The sequence below is a fragment of the Castor canadensis genome, chromosome 17, assembly GCF_047511655.1.
Source record: "Castor canadensis chromosome 17, mCasCan1.hap1v2, whole genome shotgun sequence".
Classification (NCBI taxonomy): domain Eukaryota; kingdom Metazoa; phylum Chordata; class Mammalia; order Rodentia; family Castoridae; genus Castor; species Castor canadensis.
In genome coordinates, this window is record NC_133402.1 from 39,973,329 (window position 1) to 39,992,772 (window position 19,444).

At 38.7% G+C, this 19,444-nt stretch overlaps 1 protein-coding gene across 4 annotated transcripts in view; it reads left to right on the forward strand.

Moving 5' to 3' along the window:
• Oxsr1 (oxidative stress responsive kinase 1) overlaps positions 1-19,444 on the forward strand; it is a 117,922-nt gene that overhangs the window by 19,615 nt on the left and 78,863 nt on the right. For 3 of the 4 annotated variants that reach the window (XM_074059544.1, XM_074059542.1, XM_074059543.1), the window contains exons 2-3: positions 13,745-13,857; positions 19,242-19,350. In XM_074059544.1, coding sequence (XP_073915645.1) covers positions 13,745-13,857; positions 19,242-19,350 — 222 coding nt within the window. Of the gene's footprint in view, positions 1-13,744; positions 13,858-19,241; positions 19,351-19,444 lie in introns of those variants that run through there. The other variant, XM_074059545.1, reaches the window with a different exon arrangement.

The window sequence follows — 19,444 nt, forward strand, 5'->3', positions numbered from 1 at the left end:
TTCCCGGAGGTCCTGAACTGGCCTGAAATACTCAGTCCCTGGTTTCTGGACTGGTAATAAGGGGGTGTTTCCAGGATGACTGACAAGGTCAGAGGATCCCATATTTTAAGAGTCTGTCAAAGTGTTTTTGAATTCTGATGTGGGCCTTGCAAGAAACAGAGTACTGTTTCTGTTGATGGGGTTGACTCCTGGCATTATTTCTACCACTACAGGGGGCACATTTTGGGCCAGACCTAGGGGTTATCTTCAGCCCATATACCTAGAATCTTGAGGGGAAGCTCAGAAACTTCAAGAGGTCTCTTTTCAGGGTCACAGAGCTGCCTGTCTTCTTCTTATGCAACTGTGAGGGTTAGAGGTCCTCTCAAGTTTAAGGCTGGTGTGCCATCTGAATCAAAAGTTGTCTGTGCTCTCAGTTTGCATAACAAGGCCCTGCCCATCAGGCCCACAGGACATTCAGGGAGATAAAGGACTTCATGCCTTACTTCATGACTCCCAAGATTGCATCCTCTAACCATTAAGAAGGGGTAGTGTACCCGATCCCCTGTAGCCCCAATAATAGTTGTATGCTTGTTGGAAAGAGGACCCACTGGTTGGGTCACAACTGAATGTTCTGCATCCGTGTCCACCATGAGATCAACAGGATGGCCCCATAAAATGGAGCCCAGTCTGTCCTACTCCTCCTCATAGCCTTCCAGGCCTGCCAGAGCAACAATGTTTTCCTCCCAGGGACTGGCTCTCCTGGAGATGGGCTGATACTTTCCTTCAAAAGCCTGGCCTCTGCCTCTGATCTGGGGGACTTTTTGGGAGCCCCTAGCCTGTTGGGGGCATACATTCTTCCAGTGCCCGTCTGATGACCAGAGGCACATTGATTTCACTCTAGTTCCTCCCTGGGGGGGGGGGCAGCGGGGTGTACTGAAGGCATTTGTCCTTGTCCTCGGGGATTGCCTCTGCTTCTATCTGAATTAGCTCGCTGGAGCCCACCTGACTTCCAGCAAGGGCTGCTGCAAGGAGGTTGACTTTTCTTTTCATCTTCCTGTTGGCCTCCTGCCTAGCCACCTGATCTCAATTGACAAAAACCTTTGTGGACACTTCCAGAAGCTGGCTAGCATTCATTCCAGCGACTCCCTTTAGTTTCTGCAATTTTGCCTTGTGTCCCCCTGGGCCTGGCCAATAAAAGCAGCATTTATCATCCACTGGTTTTCAGTGGCTTCTGGGTCAATGGGGGTGTACAAATGGAAGGCCTCACACAAACGCTCATAGAACTGGCTGGGACTCTCATCTGGCCCTTGGAGGACTTCTGATGTTTTGCTCATGTTCGTGCCCTTATTTCCTCCTCCATACATGCCTCCTAATATTGCCTCCTGATATTGCTCACAGTTGCCAGTAATTTTGGTCATCATTGGGGTCCAAAAGGGGGTCTTCCTTGGGGAAATGGGCCTGAGTGTATGCTTTGGCATTTAGAGTGCCCTCAAGGGCATGATCTAATCACTTTAGAGCTGCCAGTATTATATAGCACCACCCTTCAGTATTAAATAGAGTCAGTAGAAGCTGTTGACAGTCTGTTCAGGTAGGTTTGTGAGTCTGGATGATAGACTGCATCAAATCAATCAGGATCTGAGACCTTTCTGTGAAGGAGCGGGTATGATGTTTCCAGTTGAGGAGGTCTCTGGTGGTAAAGGGCTGGTAGACAAATGTCTGTCCTGCTCCTTGTATTTGGCCTTCCTGGTCATAATACATGGGGCTCTGGGCTTCCCTAAGGGGCGTCTGCAGGGCAGTGGGTGTCTGAGGAGAGGAGGAGTCCTCACAGAGATTGATTAGATGTTCCCAATTGAGTGAGGGATGTGGGTTGAGCACTGACAGACTCGAGTGGGTATGGAGTTCATAGGACTCAGGTCAGGGGAGTTGAGGCCTCAGAGGCTTCTGAACCAGATTGTACAGGTGTGAGTGTTCTTCAAGCTTCCCCATCCAATGTAGGATGCAGGGGTGTGGAATTGGGTGCTGGAGGCAGAGGTGGATAGAGTGGCACATAGGGTGGTGGTATTTCCTTGGGTTCCTTGGCCAGTATAGGCTCCTTTGCTTTCTCTCTACACTTGGAAGTTGTGGCCATCCTAGCTACAGTAATTCTGTAGGCCTCTTCTAGGCAAGGCCTTAGCACGTGGCCAGGCTGAGGATGGCATTCTGATAGCAATCAGTATAGGGAAATTGATCTGGGTGCTCAGGCCATCCTACAGTTATTCTGTAAACTTCATTAACCACAGTTTTATCCAATGACCCTTCCAGGGGTCACCCTATAACAAGAGCAGGCCAATCTACTTCATAAAGGGCCTTAAGCTTGTTAGGCATTAATTTAGTCTCCATTAAATGACTGTTTAAAGTTTTTAACCATACACTCCAAGGGAGTGTTTTTAACTCTGATTTCCACTCTTCTCCTCCCATTACCAGACAGCAAGACAGACACTGAGGGGTTGGGGTTTTGGTGGAGAGGTAAGGGGACCTCTTCTCTGACACACAAGGGAGAACAATATGTGTCCCTCATTGGTGACCTGAATGTGGTTTCCCGGCCAGGAACTGCATCTACACAGGATCTTCACTTGCTTTGTCCATCTTTGGCTGCTCCCCTTGCAGGGATTTAGGTGTCTCTTTGGCTGTAGTGAGTCCATATAAGCCCTGGACTGGAGGCCCTGTTACGGCTCACCCTTGATCATATGAGTTCACTACAGACCCGTGGATTGGGACTCTGCACTCACTTCACAGCTGGGCTGCATCTCAGGCTCACACTTTCACACACTTACACAGCACAGTACTTCGACCCTGCTCCCTGAACCTGAGAGACATGGTTTCACCCCAAAAGACAATTACTAGGATGTCTCACTGGGAGTTGATCAGACTCCCCTTCTGTTTTCTGAGGCAGGCCTGAATTCAAATCCGTATTCTTACCAGTCTGATGGGTGGCACTCCCCTTGCTAGTTCCTAAACCTCACTGGGGTTCCGTTGTTCATCTGAGGCCCTCACCCAGTCTTGCTGGGAGGACAAGTCTCTCCTCTGGATCAAACTGTCCATTTGTGCCTGGTGGAATCACTTCTCCTGGCGATCTGGGGAACGCACACTGGCGACAAGGGAGGTGAAAAAACCACTATCTCCACAATCCCGGCAGCAAGCCCCCAAGAAATGTTATGGGAAACTTGAACAGAAACATGGGACACTGAGGAAGTGTCATGTTGGCACAGACTGAGCAGGCTTGTATCCAAAGGCTGAGCCCTGAGAACAAAAAGGGGTCTCACCCTATATAATTTTGCAAGCAGGTTACAGAAGCAAAAAGCAAGGTTTAACCCATATATGGTTACATGCAATTCTATAGTCTACTTCACCCTAGTTCTATGTGACCCTCCTCATGTTTAGATTCCTTAAGTTTTACCTCTCTGCTATGCCATCCCTACCTCCCTGCTACTTTGTCAGAACACAGGCTTGTCTGTTTCTTTTCTGGTCCTCCTTCCTGCTACAATTGGATTATTTGTTCTTTCAGTATTTAATTTTTTGAGCTTTTTATATGTTCTGGATATTAATTTTTTGTCCAAGAAATAGCTGGAAAAGATTTTCTTCCATTTTATAGATTGTCTCTTCATTCTTGTCTTTGTTTCCTTTAATGTGTAGAAGCTTTTTAATTTGGTGCAGTTGTCACTGTAGAACAGATGGTGGGGCTCCCACAGCTTCCCAGTTTCCACACAAAATCACAGGTCCTTGAGATTCACTAACATCGAAAAGCATTTTGGCAGGTAGGAGAGAGAAAAAAGAAACATTTCCTGTTCCCCTTGCAGGAAATGGGAGCAAATACTCAAAATCATGGCCCCCATCTCCTATTCTTATCCTGGAGAGCTGGAGGAATAACTGTTGTTCAAAGACAATATGTCTGGGTGGCTGAGCTGGCTGTTAAAACACCCAAATCACACAGATAATAGGTGTGCTTTAGAACTTCTGTTTGATTATTCTCCACCCATCCAAGAATCCTTGCAGCTTGTTGACATCTCAAAGAGGAAAGCAGAAGCAGATACCGCCTCTGTTCCTGTAACTTAGCATTTCAAAGGAGATGGCAGGGGGCTAGCTGCTCTAGCTCTCCAACCTTTGCTTCCTTGTTCCAGTGTCAGAGTGTGCCCCTTTAAATATTTATTAAAATGATGTAATTTCACTGTCTTCTCCTCTGTTTATCCTGCTTCATTTCTTCCCTGAACAACTTTGATCCCTTTTAACCTTTAAAAGGGTACAGATAGTGATAGTTTAATCTTCTGTAGCTACTTTGTGCTGAGTTTGGGTGCTGGCCCTACTTAGAAGGGAAATCAAAAAGTCATTTTCCTATCTTAAATTCAGGAGATAACAAGGGCAATTTACTTGGCAGAAAATTTAGTTGAAAGGCAGTCAGGATCAGGACCAGGAGACATCAAGTTATCTTTTTACTAAAAGAGAAAAAGAAATTAGTGAAAATCATCCTTTAAAGTAAAAAAAAAAAAAAAGGTTTTTATGTGGATAAAGCTAATAGGATTTTTAAGAATCATCATAAAAACATTATTAAGGAAATGTATAAAGTATATAGATTTAGTATACTGAAAACACCTGCTATCCATAGAAAAAGTGCAATAGACCAATCAATGGCTTTTACAAAGATGACAACCATTATCCACTTGTCTGCTTTGATGGTAATGGTCAAGTCACAGTTATCTTCCATGGATAATGTTTTTTCTGTCAAGTGGGTGCTATTAAGAGGTAGTTTGTTATGAAAAATATCAGTATGATTTTTGTGAGGAAGGGTCCTGGATTGAGTAATTTACACTAGACCCCAGGTCATACTTATAATTACCTCTGGAGATACTTGGTGTTCCCCTACAAGAGTAAAGTTGTTTGAAGTGCCACCAGTTATAATATGCCCATAAATAAAGGTTATATTGAAAAAGTTACAGTACTTACCTCACGATCAAATATAAAGAAACTTCCATCTTTCTGGAAAATAAATGATGCTCCTTGAATTATGGCTCCCCTAAATACTTGTTCTGTCTTACAGCTAGGATAACCTTGTCTTCATGGGGAAGAGGAATGCCTCCACAGCCCTGAGTGCCTTCTGTCCTATAACAAGTCACATTTGCTTCCCCATGGTCATAGGGAAATAATTTTGGTGGGGGCCAATCATAGTGGTGGCCCCAATATTCAATAGGATTTCCAGTTAACCTTTTCTCTAAAACAATGAGTTTAGAATCTGATATGTTGCAGACTGTGGGAGTGCTAGAAGTTTTGTGAGGCTCCTTGGATGTGACATCATTTAGTAGTTTTGGAAAATAAGACATAGGCTTCAGAACTTTCCCCTCTTTGAAGATAATGTCCTGCCTTTTAGTTTTAAAGGCTTATCAATCTAAATTTATGATTATTAGGGCTAGGGTAGATACCAGTAAACCTTTAAGCTATGAGGAGACTCTTTTTTTTTAACATCTTGGCTTTACTTTGGAAGGGCTGGTGGAGTGACTTCGTTTTGCTGTTGTTTTAGATACAGGGTCTTGGATAGTTTAGGTTGGCCTGGAACTCACTAAGTAACCCAGGCTGGCCTTAACTCATGATCCTTCTGTTTTAGCCTCCCCATCACTGGGATTACAGGCATGTGCCACCTTGCCCAGCCTGACTTTATATTTATTCTGGCAACTTTCCCCTTATTTCTTGACAGTTTCCTTTGGAAGATACCTATTGAACAATTACTCTGGTCTGGCTTTAGTTGTCCCTTGTTGCAGGGGTGAGATCCCCTGGAAAGTCTGATGTGATCTGTGATCCCATGGTGGGGGACAAGCATCAGGTTGAGAGTCAGTGCCAATAAAAGCTTTTCTGGCCAATTTAAGCAAACTGAGAGGTTTAGAAGAAGTGGCCCTAGTCTAGGCTTATAAGGTATCCATTTTTAAGATTAAATTTTTTTGCTGCATAGGTAATGTGGTGGCATGTTTTAAAATTGCTACTTCTGCAAAATGTCAGCAGAGAACAGTTAAAAGTCTTACAAGGAAAATACAAAGCAAAACCAATGGGAGCAAATACTTAAATAGACAAATGTTTGAGAAATAGATCCTTGCTAGAGACATTTGCTGGGAATTTGATTGTAAACTCTTTAGAGGAGGATTCAAACTGTAGATAACAAAAACTTAGAGCAGTTATTATTAAAATGTTTTTAAATGTTTAGCAATTAAAACAATTTTTATTACATACAGAATTTTAGGATAATAATTATGATGGGCCACACTAATTAGTACCATTAAGTTCTCCTTATCTCTCAAGTATATATTTAAAACTCATATTTTAGTGTACAAAATGCCATAATAATATGCATCTTACTAATAGAATAAATCCTCCTTTTAATTTTGCCTTTAGAGTTAGTGAATTTTAAATGTTACAATTTTTTTTTATTACAGATGTACTTTATGGGTGACCAATATCCAATCCTTAATTAAATGGCACTGCTTTTAATTTTAGAAAACAATATAGAGAACATAAATACATTTAATATTTAAAGATAGCAATAATTAGCATCACAGTTACATAGATTCATAAATGTATTAATTTAGATTTTTACTTACTTTCATTAAGTAAGATGTTGTGTAGCACTAACAACAACAACAACAAAAAATCAAAGCTTTGTCTAGACCTTTTATAAGCTTAGGGAAGACAGTGCCAGTGCCCCAAACAGACTTGTTTTCTATTGACAGAGTATTGGTCACTTTGTATCAAACTTATGTAACTTTAACCCTGTAAACTTTCAGTATAGAATTTAAATGAAATATATAGTCCACGCATTTTTAGGGTGTTAAATGCATTAAAGTCACTGAGAAGACAGATACTTAAATAAACCAATTTAGTTATGGCTCAATTTCCTAAAGACTCCAAAAAAAAAAAAAACTTGATTAATTCCACAAGCAATTAGTAATTTTGACAACACAAATCTCTCCTATAAGCTAGTATTACTAAGAGAATATGTTTTTTTAAGATAAAATTAGATGCTTTCTTAATTGCTGAGCCACTTAAGTTCTACTGAGGAAGTCCTTGCCTATGCCTATTGCTTCCAGTGTATTCCCTGCTCTTTCCTGTACTAGCTTCAAGGTTTCATGTCTGATACTAAGGTCCACAATCTACTTTGAGATAATACTAGTACAGGGTGACAGACATGAATCTAGTTTCAGTTTTCTGCAGGCAGATAACTACTTTTCCCAGCAACATTTTTTGAAGAGGCTGTCTTTTCTCCATATGTTTTTAGCATCTTTGTCGAAGATTAGGTGAGAATCTTTGTGTGGATTCATATACGGATCCTCTATTCTGTTCCACAGTTTTTGTGCCAGTGTCATGCTGTTTTTATTGGTATGGCTCTGTTGTACAGATTGAGGTCAGGTATTGTGATACCTCCAGTGTTGCTTTTTTTGCTCAGTATTGTCTTGGCTATTCATGGTCTTTTGTGTTTCCAAATAAACTTTAGGATTGAATTTTCAATTTCTGTGATGAATGTCATTGGGGTTTTGATGGGAACTGCGTTGAACATGTAGATTGCTTTGGGTTCTGCCAATCCATGAGTATGGGAGAGCTTTCCACCTTCTGTGGTTTTTTTCCATCTTTTTCTTAATTGGTTTGTAGTTCTCCTTGTAGAGGTCATTCATGTCCTTTGTTAAGTTTATTCCTAGATATATGAATTTTTTTGAGGCTATTGTGAATGGAATTGTTTTACTATATTCTTTTTCTGTTCATTGTTGGTGTATAGAAAGGCTATTGATTTTTGTATCCTGCTACTTTGCTGAAGCTGTTTATGGCCTCTAGGAGTTTTTGGGTGGAGTTTTTCGGGTCTTCAAGGTATCATATCATGTCACCTGCTGATAGGGATAGTTTGACCACTTCTTTCCCCATTTGTATTCCTTTTATTTCTTCTTGCCTTATTGCTCTGGATAGGAATTCCAGGACTATGTTGAACAGGAGTGGATAGAGTGGGCGCCTTTGTCTCATTCCTGACTTTAGGGGAAATGGTTTCAGTTTTTCCCCATTAAGTATGATGTTGTTTGCCCTGATCTATGTAATTCTTTCTGTCTGCTATTTTGGTTGATGTCTATCTGTTTTTTGTTTTGTTTTGTTTTTACGAACTTGAGATGGGTTAGGGTTAGGGTTAGGGTTAGGGTTAGGGTTAGGGTGCATCTCAGCGTCAGCCCCCAGGTAGCATAGTGGTTAGCATCCCCGTCTCTCATACAGAGAGACCGGGGTTCGATTCTCACCCCCTACCGGGTTAGGGTTAGGGTTAGGGTGCATCTCAGCGTCAGCCCCCAGGTAGCATAGTGGTTAGCATCCCCGTCTCTCATACAGAGAGACCGGGGTTCGATTCTCACCCCCTACCGGGTTAGGGTTAGGGTTAGGCTTTTTATTTGAGATCTCTCTGATTTTTTAAATTTAGGGACTTATGAACTTTTCTCTTAGGTTCTGGTTGGTTTTGTTTTCATTCTAGGAAGATTTTTTACTTCCCTTGTTTATTCAGTGATTTACTGATCATTGAAGTGTATTGTTCAGGCTCCATGTTCATGTTTTCTGAAGTGAAGTGACCTTTTTTTCTCTTGACTAATTTTGGTTTGAAGTCTGTTTTGTTAGATATGAGTATAGCTATTCCTACTAACTTTTGGGCTCCATTTAGGAATATCTTTTTTCTATTCTTTCACTTTAAGAATGTGTTTGTCTTTGCTAATGAGGTGTGTATCTTGTAGCCAACAAATAATTGGGTCTTGTTTTTTATCTAATCTGTTAGTCTTTTGGAGAATTGATATTAACATTCAGTTATTATTGAAAGGTATGTAGTAATTCTCATCAATTTGTTGTTTTGGTAATGTTTGATTCTTTTGTAATTCTCTTTGCTTATCTATTCATCTAGTGAGATTTATTCATTCCTATATTTGAAAACTAAAACCACATTACCATGTCTGAGAAATGACTCTTAAGATATTGTTAGATCATATAAACAAGGCATATTTGAGATAGTTTTTCTTTGTCATGGTGTGTTATTTATGTGAGTTGTAATTCAAAAATGATTACAAAATTTTCAAGTTTCTTTTGCTACTGGAATACTGCTTTTTTGCTAGAAATTCAGAAATCAGAAGATTTGATTTTCATTTAAATACAATAGAAATAGAAGTGCATACTGCATGTAATATACATGAGAATATGACTTGTGATTGTGGAAAATGGATTTATCTAATCATACTTCTCTGCATTGAGATCTATAGGTAGAATACTATTTAATTTTTTTATTTTGTCATCTGATGAAAAGATACTCCTTTGCTCACTCTGTGTTGACCATTCTTACTAGTTTCTTGTATGTCCTTTTAGAAAACTTTTAACTAATGTGTCCTTTTATATATTTTTGCCCTTTGCTTTTTCCCCTTAAAGTTTTAAATTTTAAAGCCTCAGATCTTAAATTGTCATATACTTCTCTTAGGTTATGTAATTATTTTGTTTAGTAGGTTGATTTAAAATCTTAATAAAGTAATAGTCTCATTCCCCTAATGAATGCTTAATATGATAAGTAGCCTTTCCCCCAGAATAGTGAAAGCATGTTGGGTTTTACATGCTTTCAAGCATTATACTGAAAACTGGTTTTTGTTAATACAACCACCATGCAATAGGTATAGTGTTTTTAATTTGCCCTCGTTCTCTTTTGCCAACATTTTTATGAAATCACTTTTTATTTGGGAAGTGGGTGAGAGAATGGAGAAGGGAGGGGGACAGAAGTTAATGATTGGATATTTTTCCTTTAGTGTCACAAGTTCTTTTTATCCAGGGTTGGCTGTACAAGAGAATATTTAGTGTATGGTTATCTATATGTACATATATTACGTATGTATATGTATACACACACATATAAACATAAATACTCTGTACAGCTATATTAAACAAAAACATCATTTTTTTTTCTTTTTTACAAAAATGGAGAACAGAAAGGCAAAATAGGTCCTATCTGGAGGGTGGTACCAGTGGGAGGGGGGAGGATAAAAGGAAAGGGGTAGAAGGGTGAATATGGTGGAAATATTGTGTGCACATGTATGTAAATGGAAAAACGAAACCTGTTGAAATTATTCCACAAATGATGGAAGGGGGGAATGAAGGAGAATGATGGAGGAGATGAATTCAACTGTGATGTATTGTAAGAACTTTTATAAATGTCACAATGTATCCCCAGAACAACAGTAATAAAAAAAATAGTGGTAACAAAAAAATACCCCAATAATTAAAATGTTGAAAAAAACTACAGTTTGAGTAGAGTGGGTTGAGGTGGGGAATTGTTGGGGATAATTTTTCCCTCCTGTGATTTAGGAAAGATTCAGGTACTTTTGAGGCATAATAAATGTCTGCTGCTGAGTGCTTGAGGAGACACACACATGTACTTCAACAGTTTAAACAACTAAAAAAAAATTAGGCAATGGGTAAGTAAATGAATAATAGCAGTCATTTGTTGAACATCTTTCCACCCGGCACATACTCAGGTAATGGACTCTGCTAAGAGTAGTGGAGCTGAGTTGGAATCTGAGACTGTCTTCCATGGAGCTTCTCAAAGGTTGGAGAGTTCAAGTTAGGTTTTGCAAGGAGGGCAATGTATGGATTAATATGTAGGAGGCAGGGTAAATGACTTGCACAGGGATAGAGAAAATCATATTTAGGGTATGGAAAGTAAGTTCACTTACTCAGTTACCAAGTACTTAGTGCAGTGTTATGTAGCTACTGTGGCTTAGGTATCTGAGGAGTGACATTGTGCACATGGTGAAGATTATTTCATTAGTGGAAGAAGATGATTGAGAATGTCAAAAAATTATTAAAAACAATCGTAGAGCTAAAACAGATTTTACTAGTTAAATGTGTACTTAATTGTGTGCATATGTTTGTAGCTCTGAGCAATTTTATTACATGTGTAGCTTCATGTAACTACCACTAAGCTGAAGGTAGAGAATTATCTTCCATTATAGAGCTCGCCAAGACTACAGCCCCTTTATAGCCATATCTGTGCCCTCTCCCCACAGCCCTAACCCCTGACAACCACTAATCTGTCTCTAATTTTGCATTTGAAGAGTGTTACATAGATGAATCATAAAATGTGTAACTTTTTGCAATTGCTGTTTTCATTCATTACAATGCAGTTGAGGTCCATCAGTGTTATTCCATGTATCAGTAGTTCATTTCTTTTTACTGCAGAGTAATATGCATGGTGTAGATGTATCATAGTTTGTTGAACCACTCACCTGTTGAAGTATGTTTGGGTAATTTCTAGTCTGCGACTATTACAAATAAAAACTAGTATTAGAACTCATACATAAGTTTCTGTGTGAACATAAGTTTTTATTTCTCTGGGATAAATGTCTAGTAGTATAAATGGTGAATCATATATGACAGGCCCATTTTTAATTTTAAAAGAAATGAGTAACTGGGCTCTGGTGGCTCATGCTTATAATCCTAGCTACTTAGGAGGCAGAGATCAGGGGGATTGTGTGGTTGTAAGCCAGCCCGGGGCAAATCGTGAGATCCTATCTGGAAAAAGCCATCACAACAAAGTGCTGGTGGAGTGGCTCAAGGTGTAGGCCTTGAATTCAAACCCAGTACTAAAAAAAAAAAAAGAAATGGCCAAATAATTTTCCAGAGTGGCTATACCATTTTTTACATTCCCACCATTAGTATATGAATCTAGTTTTATTGCATTCCTCATCAGCATTTATTATTGTCAGTCACTTTTTTTTTTTTGTGGTACTGGTATTTGAACTCAGGGCTTCTTACTTGCTAGGGAGGGGCACTACTGCTTGAGCCATGCCTCCAGCCCTAGTTACTATTATTAAAGACACACACACACACACACACACACACACACACACACACACACACACACACACATTATGAAGTGCACTGAATACTATTTGAAAAAGAGAAGAGAGCTGGGTGCCGGTGGGTGATCCTAGTTTCTCAGGAGGCAGAGATCAGGAGGATCACTGTTTGAAGCCAGCCCGGACAAATATAGTTGGTGAGACCCACGACCCTATCTCGAAAAAACCCTTCATAAAAAAGGGCTGGTGGAGTGACCGAAGGTATAGGCTCTGAGTTCAAACCCCAGTACTGCAAAAAAGAGGAGGGGGAATAAGAAAGTATAAGAGAGGGGGTGAATTTGATCAAAGTACATAGTAGGCATGTATGGAAATATCACAATAAAACCTGTTTGGACATTTAATTTATGCTAATAAAAAAACTAACTTCTTATCTGGATGCTAGTGGCTCACTGTAATTTTAGATACTTGGGCACTTGAGATCAGGAGGAACATGGTCAGAGGCCAGCCTGGGTAAAAAGTTCATCAGACAGCATCTCAACAGAAAAATGCTGTGTGTTGCAGCCCATGCTTGTCATTCTAGCTCTGGTGGGAAGCCTAAAAATAGGGAAATGGATATCTCCAAAATATCCAGTGAAAGAAAGGCTCCAATAGTAGAGAACCTGACTAGCAAGCATGAAGCCCTGAAATCTCAGCCTTGCCATAAAAACTAAAAAAACAGAAACTTTTGGAGCTAAGGGGCTGTAGCTGAGAAGTAGAGCATACGCTCTGTATGCTAATTTTCTGGTTTTGTATATGTTTCTACAGAACTCATAATTGTTTGAAGCATTATTATGATGACTGCTTTAAAATTCTTGTCTGATAATTCTGATATTTGTTTGATTTTGGTGTTGCTATCAGTATGATTTGTGTTTTCTTATTCTTGTATGTTTTTTCCTGGTTGTTGGTAGACATGTCATTTTTTTTTTTTTATTTATTGTATACTGACATTTAGGTTATTTGGGGAGTCTCAGTCCTACTTAAATTTTCTATTTCATCAGGCAGTTTACTCTATTTGGATTTAGTGTTCTTGTTCTACTTTTGTGAACTATAATTCCCATGGTAATTTAGTTTTCCTAGCTCTCATAGTGGTTATTCTCTTCAGTTTTATTGTTCTGGGCATCCCTGGAACTCCTTTTCCATCACTGCAGGTCCTACCCTGTGTGACTGGTGGGCGTGGGACCCTGGCTCTGCTATTGCTAAGGACACATTGGATTAGCATTGCCACAGGTGTCGGGTAGGAGCCATGCTTGGGCTTGGGCTAACCACTGTCCTGGATGAGGACTGGAGAATATTTCTCCCCACTAGGTCTCTGCTGAGATGCTCCTTTCATATTCCTTCAGCCAGAGAGCGTGATTTTTTCATTTGTCTATTTATGCATCCATCTACCTACTGACCCACCCTTCTTCCCTCCGTTTTGGTGGTTCTAGGTTGCAAGACTCTCTGCTGTCCCACCTGTAGCATATGGAAGATAAAAGGAAAACCCAGTAAACTCACCATGGTACTTTCCTAGTGCTGAGATCCTTCTTTCTACCTTCCTGAGTCCTTATATAACTGCACATTGAATTGTTTTTAAGGTATTTAACTGTATTTGGAAGAAAGGAGCAAGGAAGTGTGGACTTACTACATCATATTCTAAAACTAGAAGCCTAGGAATTTTGAATTGTTTTACATTGGCATTTATTGACAAGACATGAAATGGTTGAAGCTTTACCTCTATCCACGACACTTTAGTGTTTCTCTGCATCTGTTTATTATATGAACAATATAAGAATTTCTTTTTTCTTGTTTAAATTGTTTGGGAATAAGGAATGTCATTTAAAAAATGTATCTATTTATTGACTCATTTATGTATTTATTTTTAGGGAGTGGAGCAACTGCTGTGGTCCAAGCAGCTTATTGTGCCCCTAAAAAGGAGAAAGTGGCAATCAAACGGATAAACCTTGAGAAATGTCAAACTAGCATGGATGAACTCCTGGTATGCACATCTCAAATTTCTTAAATGGAGGGATATACTATTATATTTATGTTAGAGTTGGAAATAACATGAAGTTTGTGATTTGTTTCTTTTACAAGGATTTATGGGGTCTGAGGGCATGGCTCAAGTGGTAGAATGCTTGCCTAGCAAGTGTGAGGCCTTGAATTCAAACCCCAGTACTGCCAAAAAACAAAACCTCACAAAACAAAAAAAGATTTGTGGTTTCTCCATTAATAAGACTATAGAAAAAAATTATCATGGTAAATAGGAAAAATTAGTTATAATCCTCCTACTCTGAAATAAATTAACATTTACTATATAATCCTTTAAACTAAGAACATTTAATATCTTTGTATTTTTATGGTAATGTAATCATATGTTTGCTCTTTTCATTGAACAATTTATCATCTACTCTTTCTGTGTCTGGGTTTAATATTATTTTCAATGTGTGTATATTTGCTCATTGAATAGTAGACGACAATTTATTTACCATGTTTCCTTGTATTGGATATTACCATGTTTTCTTCCTTCCTTACTGATATAAACAATGCTTGTTTAATTCTCTATTTCCTTAAATAATAACATGGAATTGTGATTCCTGGATCAAATGGAATCTTTTAAGAGGCTTTGGCCTCCTAGAAACCTGATACCAGTTCACATTATGATTATTGGTATAAGTTGAAAGATATCCAGGCAGCATTGTTTTCTCCCAAGGTTAGGTAAAGGGAAAAGAGAAATAAGTCTCTAGGATCATAGTGTAAGAGATGTTATGTGGCTTTAAAATGTAGTTGCATAGGGATTGTTTTATGTACTGGAACACCTGGAATAGTTTTAAGTATGTAATAAGTGCTCAGCAAGGAAAATTAGACAGTTTTAAAATTTATTTACTTGCTTGCTTGCCTACTTAGTTAATTAATTACTTGCAGGGCAAGGGATTGAACCCAGGACCTTACGCATGCATGCTAGGTAAACACTGTACCACTGGGCTACATTCCCAACTCATCTAATGTTTTAAATTGTCAGTTGCTTTGGCTTAAAATGGAAGTAATAATAATCTGCTTTGGGAACCTTGTGGGGTTTTTCTTGGGCATACAAAATGAACCATTATTGTTATTTTATAAGTAATTTCTCTAAGAGCATATATAGATAGTGATAGAAATAGCAGGGATTAGGATGGGCAGACTTACTGGTCTGCAAGTTTTTCTATCTTCCTTTTTTTTTTTTTTTTTTTGCAGTGTTTGAGATCAAACCTAAGTCTTTTCACCTGCTGGGCAAGGGCTGTACCACTGAACTACATCCCAGTCCTCCACTATCCCAAATTAGATTTAATTTCTGGTGTTCTCCATACTGAATATTAAGGAATAACTAGAATGATAGAAAAAGAAGTTGTAGAATTATATATTAAACTTGAAGCAGATGAGGCAAATGCATGTCATTAGGAGTTGGTAATGCATGTGCAGAAGTTGAAGGGATGGGTTGCTGGAGTGATCTTAGGTCCTTTTTGGTGAGAGGAAGGACACATGCTGATTGTTACCATGTTTGAAGATCTTGGATTTATAGTTGCCAGCAATACCTTAGAATCATTTGGACATTGGAACTCTATTGATGGTAAAAGAAGTCTGTAATCTATAAATCAATTCTGTTAAAGCAAAACAAAAAATTTTAACCTATGTATTAAGACTAGAATTTGAGAAACCCAATATGAATATCTACCATTTGCTACTTACTGTATGTTAAGTATGACAAGGATAGTGTCAAGATGAGTGAAAATCTTATTTACTACTTGATGACTAAAGAAACTGAGACTCAAAGTTTAAATAACTTGACTAAGTTCTCATGATGATAACAGAAATATCTTCTACTGCTAGGCCCTTCGGTGTCTTTTAACTTCAAGCATCTCTGGGACAGGTAGTAACTCCATTTTATAAATGGGGGAAGCAGATCATATAATAAGGCAGATTCTGGGTTAAAAATCAGTTCTTTCTGACCGAAGTCTATTGTTTTTGACTTAGTATAGTACTAAAAAAATGGTTATAGTCTCAATTCAAAGGTAGAAAGAATGTTGTTTCTTAAATATCACAGGACATTCTCAAAAGCAGTATTTTTGTTATCATACCAGGGCCCTACTTTTAGAGGAATACACACTTTATCTTATCAAAAGAAAAAATCTGTCAGGCTTCTATAAATTTTGCCCAAATATTTCAATAAGCTTTACATTGAAAATACAGCATGTATATACTTGACAAATAAATGAGGAAGGAAAAGTGACTCTTAGTAGAGTGAGCTTAAGATAATTGACTTTTTTGGGGGGGGTGGTGGAAGCAAGCGGATAAATTATACTATACTGTGCAGAAACATCAGGAATGTATAGAATACCTGATTTATTCATGATGTTATGACCTGCTCTACCAAACACTGAGACCTGAGTGTCAGAGGCTCTTTTTCTAAGCAATAAGAAGCCTTCAGATTTCTTTAAAAAAATCTGGGATTAATATACTAAACTTGTGATATTAACATTTATATTCAAAGGTTTTCTTTTTTTTTTTTTTTTTTTTATTATAACGCAGAAAGTGCTCTTTGGGTTCTCCAAGAGTACTGATGTAAGCTGGACTTACAGATGTGACAATTATTAGTGAGTAGGCAATGTACTGTTCCTTTCTCCTATCAAAATATTTTCTATATGACATTTGCTAACTATCATGGGAAAATCAGCTATCAAATCTTAACTGCATTTATTATCTCCAGAGATTCTGTTCATAGATTTTCTCTAAGAAAAGCACACTGTAGTAATTGGGATCTTTCTCTTCTCTGGTAGATGCTAGAATGAGATTCTTGGGGCAGACATTGGAGGGGAACATCAAGAGGCTTAAAATGACTTTCCTTCTATCAGTGGTCCCACATTCTAGCTGGAGAGTTAAGGCTCTTGTCTACTGTGCAAGGCAGAGGGTGACAAATGCCTAGGAGAGACATAATGTAATCTAGAAGAAAGAAGAGGAAGAATGTTTCTAGCTCAAAGATGGAGGGCTTAAACCACACACAAAAGAAGGGATGGAGGGCTTTGTTGAAATGTTTGTGTCTTGGGCCACCAACGGGCAGAAGATAAGAAGAGATGGAGACCCTTGCTGGGCAGAGGTGAAGAGTGAGGAAGGAATACTTAGGGATACTTAGGGAGCTTAAAGTGGAAGAAGCTGGTGAAAGAATTAGGATTTTATTCAAGAGGGGCGTGATGGTAGCCATGAGAATAGAAGGAAGTGTCTAAAAAAATATGGGAGTATAGTTAGGCACCAGGATGCTTGGTTATTATAAACTTCTTTTTTATTTTTTTATTGTGTTGGCACTGGGGTTTGAACTCAGGGTACTCCACCACTGGAGCCATGCCTCCAGCCCAACATTTCTTTTTGGTACTGGGATCAAACCCAGGGGTCCATGCTAGTGATGGTGCATGCTCTGTCACTGAACTACACCTCCACCCCTCTTGTTCCTTTTATGGTCATCAACATGGCAGTTGTCAACTCTCATAGAGCTGGGGTATGGGGTAATAATGAAGTTAGAGGTTGTCTGTCAGTCAATCTGGCTTGCATCTTAGAACCAATCAGCTATGAGTAGCCCACCTGAAGAGCCTACAGGCATCCTGTCCTGAAAGATAAACAAGATTAGGGCAGGATAGAAGTTCAGACAGGCAGTATAAGATTGGGGCAGGGTAGGCTGGTGGAGTGGTTCAACCTGTAGAGGGTCTGCCTAGCAAGTGTGAACCCTGAGTTCAAATCTCAGTACCACAAAAAAGATTGGGGCAGGGCAACAATTGTATCTAAATATATCTTATATATTTCATACTGCTATAATTTCCTCACTTCCTGTAGTGCTAAACCTAGTTCTCACCTCCTTTGTAAAGACTTCTTTGATTATACTTGTCTGTCTTACCTATTCTTTTCCTATGAATTCTTAAAACATTTAATAGCTTTACTAATTTGGCACATCTTTTTCTGTTCCCTTTATGTGTGCATATCTTATCTCTTCAAATCCATATAACTATGTTAGTAGGCAAATATGTACTTTACTTCTTCCTTTTATATTTATTTAGTTTATAGTGCAGAACACTGCTGGTAATTTTGAGACTTGAGCAAACTATGTATGGTAGAAAGGAATTTGCGTTTCAGTAGAGAAGATGAGAAAGGAAAACTAGCATTTATTGAGCACTTCAGATTATGGGCATCTTCACACAATTGACCTTACTTAACAAATACCATAAGTATTTGTATGGATTAGGGCAGGCAAGTATATGAACATGTAGAAGTATACTGTGGGCTAGGCACAGTGGTAACGGCCAAGAATAGTCTTAGTTCTCATTGAGCTTAAGAGTTTTGTGGGGAATACAGAAAAAAAATAGGCAGTTCAGTTTAGTGTAAGTTCTACAGTGGTTAGGAATCCAGCTTTAAGTACTTGCTTTCATGTAGCTCTCATTCTAGCAGGGAGAGACAGACAAATAAGCATACAATGTACCTATCCAGTATTATATTATATGCTATGAAGGAAGATGTACAAGGTGCTTAGAAGCTAAGAGAAAGGGCTCCTAACTCAGCCTGGGTTCCTGGGAAATGTACCTAGACTGAGATCCGAAGAAAGAAGTGGAGTTAGCTAGGTAAAGATGATGGGAGATATGTATCTTATGTAAAGAGAACCATAGGCTTCAACATCCAGAGATAGAAGCAGCATGGCACACTTGAAATATTCTGTGTCTGGGTAATAGGATTGCGGACAGAAGGGAATCGGAATGAGACTAAAGAGGTAAATAGGGGCCTGGTCACACTTAGGACTTTATAAGGCATTTTGTCATACCATGTCTAATTTGAATGCATAAACTGAGATAGAGCAGGCTTAGACTTTGGGCTCAAGCTTTTATTCTTATTTAATTTATGACTTGCCCTATTTCAGTATATTTCTCTTCAGAGAGAACTGGTAATCATTTCACTTGTTAATCAAATGAAGTGAAGTAGTATTTCAACAAAACAAAACAAAAAAACAACCCTTACACAAAACTTACCCTCATTTATTAGTGATAATTTTCTGTGGTTATAAAACCAGATTTCCCAAGATGGTTCTTCATGGGCACCTTAAAAGTAAAATATGTGTCCCAAAGAAGGCCTCCTGTGGTGCTGTGCCAGGGTGTGATAAATAGTGTATGTTTCCACTTTGAAAGATTACTAGTGTAGTGAGTGGTGAAAGAAGTAGAGTCAGAGTGGACTGAGGGAAACCACTGATTCTTGAAGAGATGGGCCTGTGGAAATCCAAGAGGTTGTGACATAGTCTTAAGATCCCCAAATCTGGATTTGTGTTTGTTTTAAGCTCGAATGTAATGAATTACCTTATTTTTTTCTTCTTTGTAGAAAGAAATTCAAGCCATGAGTCAATGCCATCATCCTAATATTGTGTCTTACTACACATCTTTTGTAGTAAAAGATGAGCTGTGGCTAGTCATGAAGCTGTTGAGTGGAGGTGAGTAGAGTACAATGAAGTGCTGAGTTCCATGAGTTAAAAAGTTAATAACTTTTCCACAGTTGATTATGATTTGATTTTATGGGCATTTGCA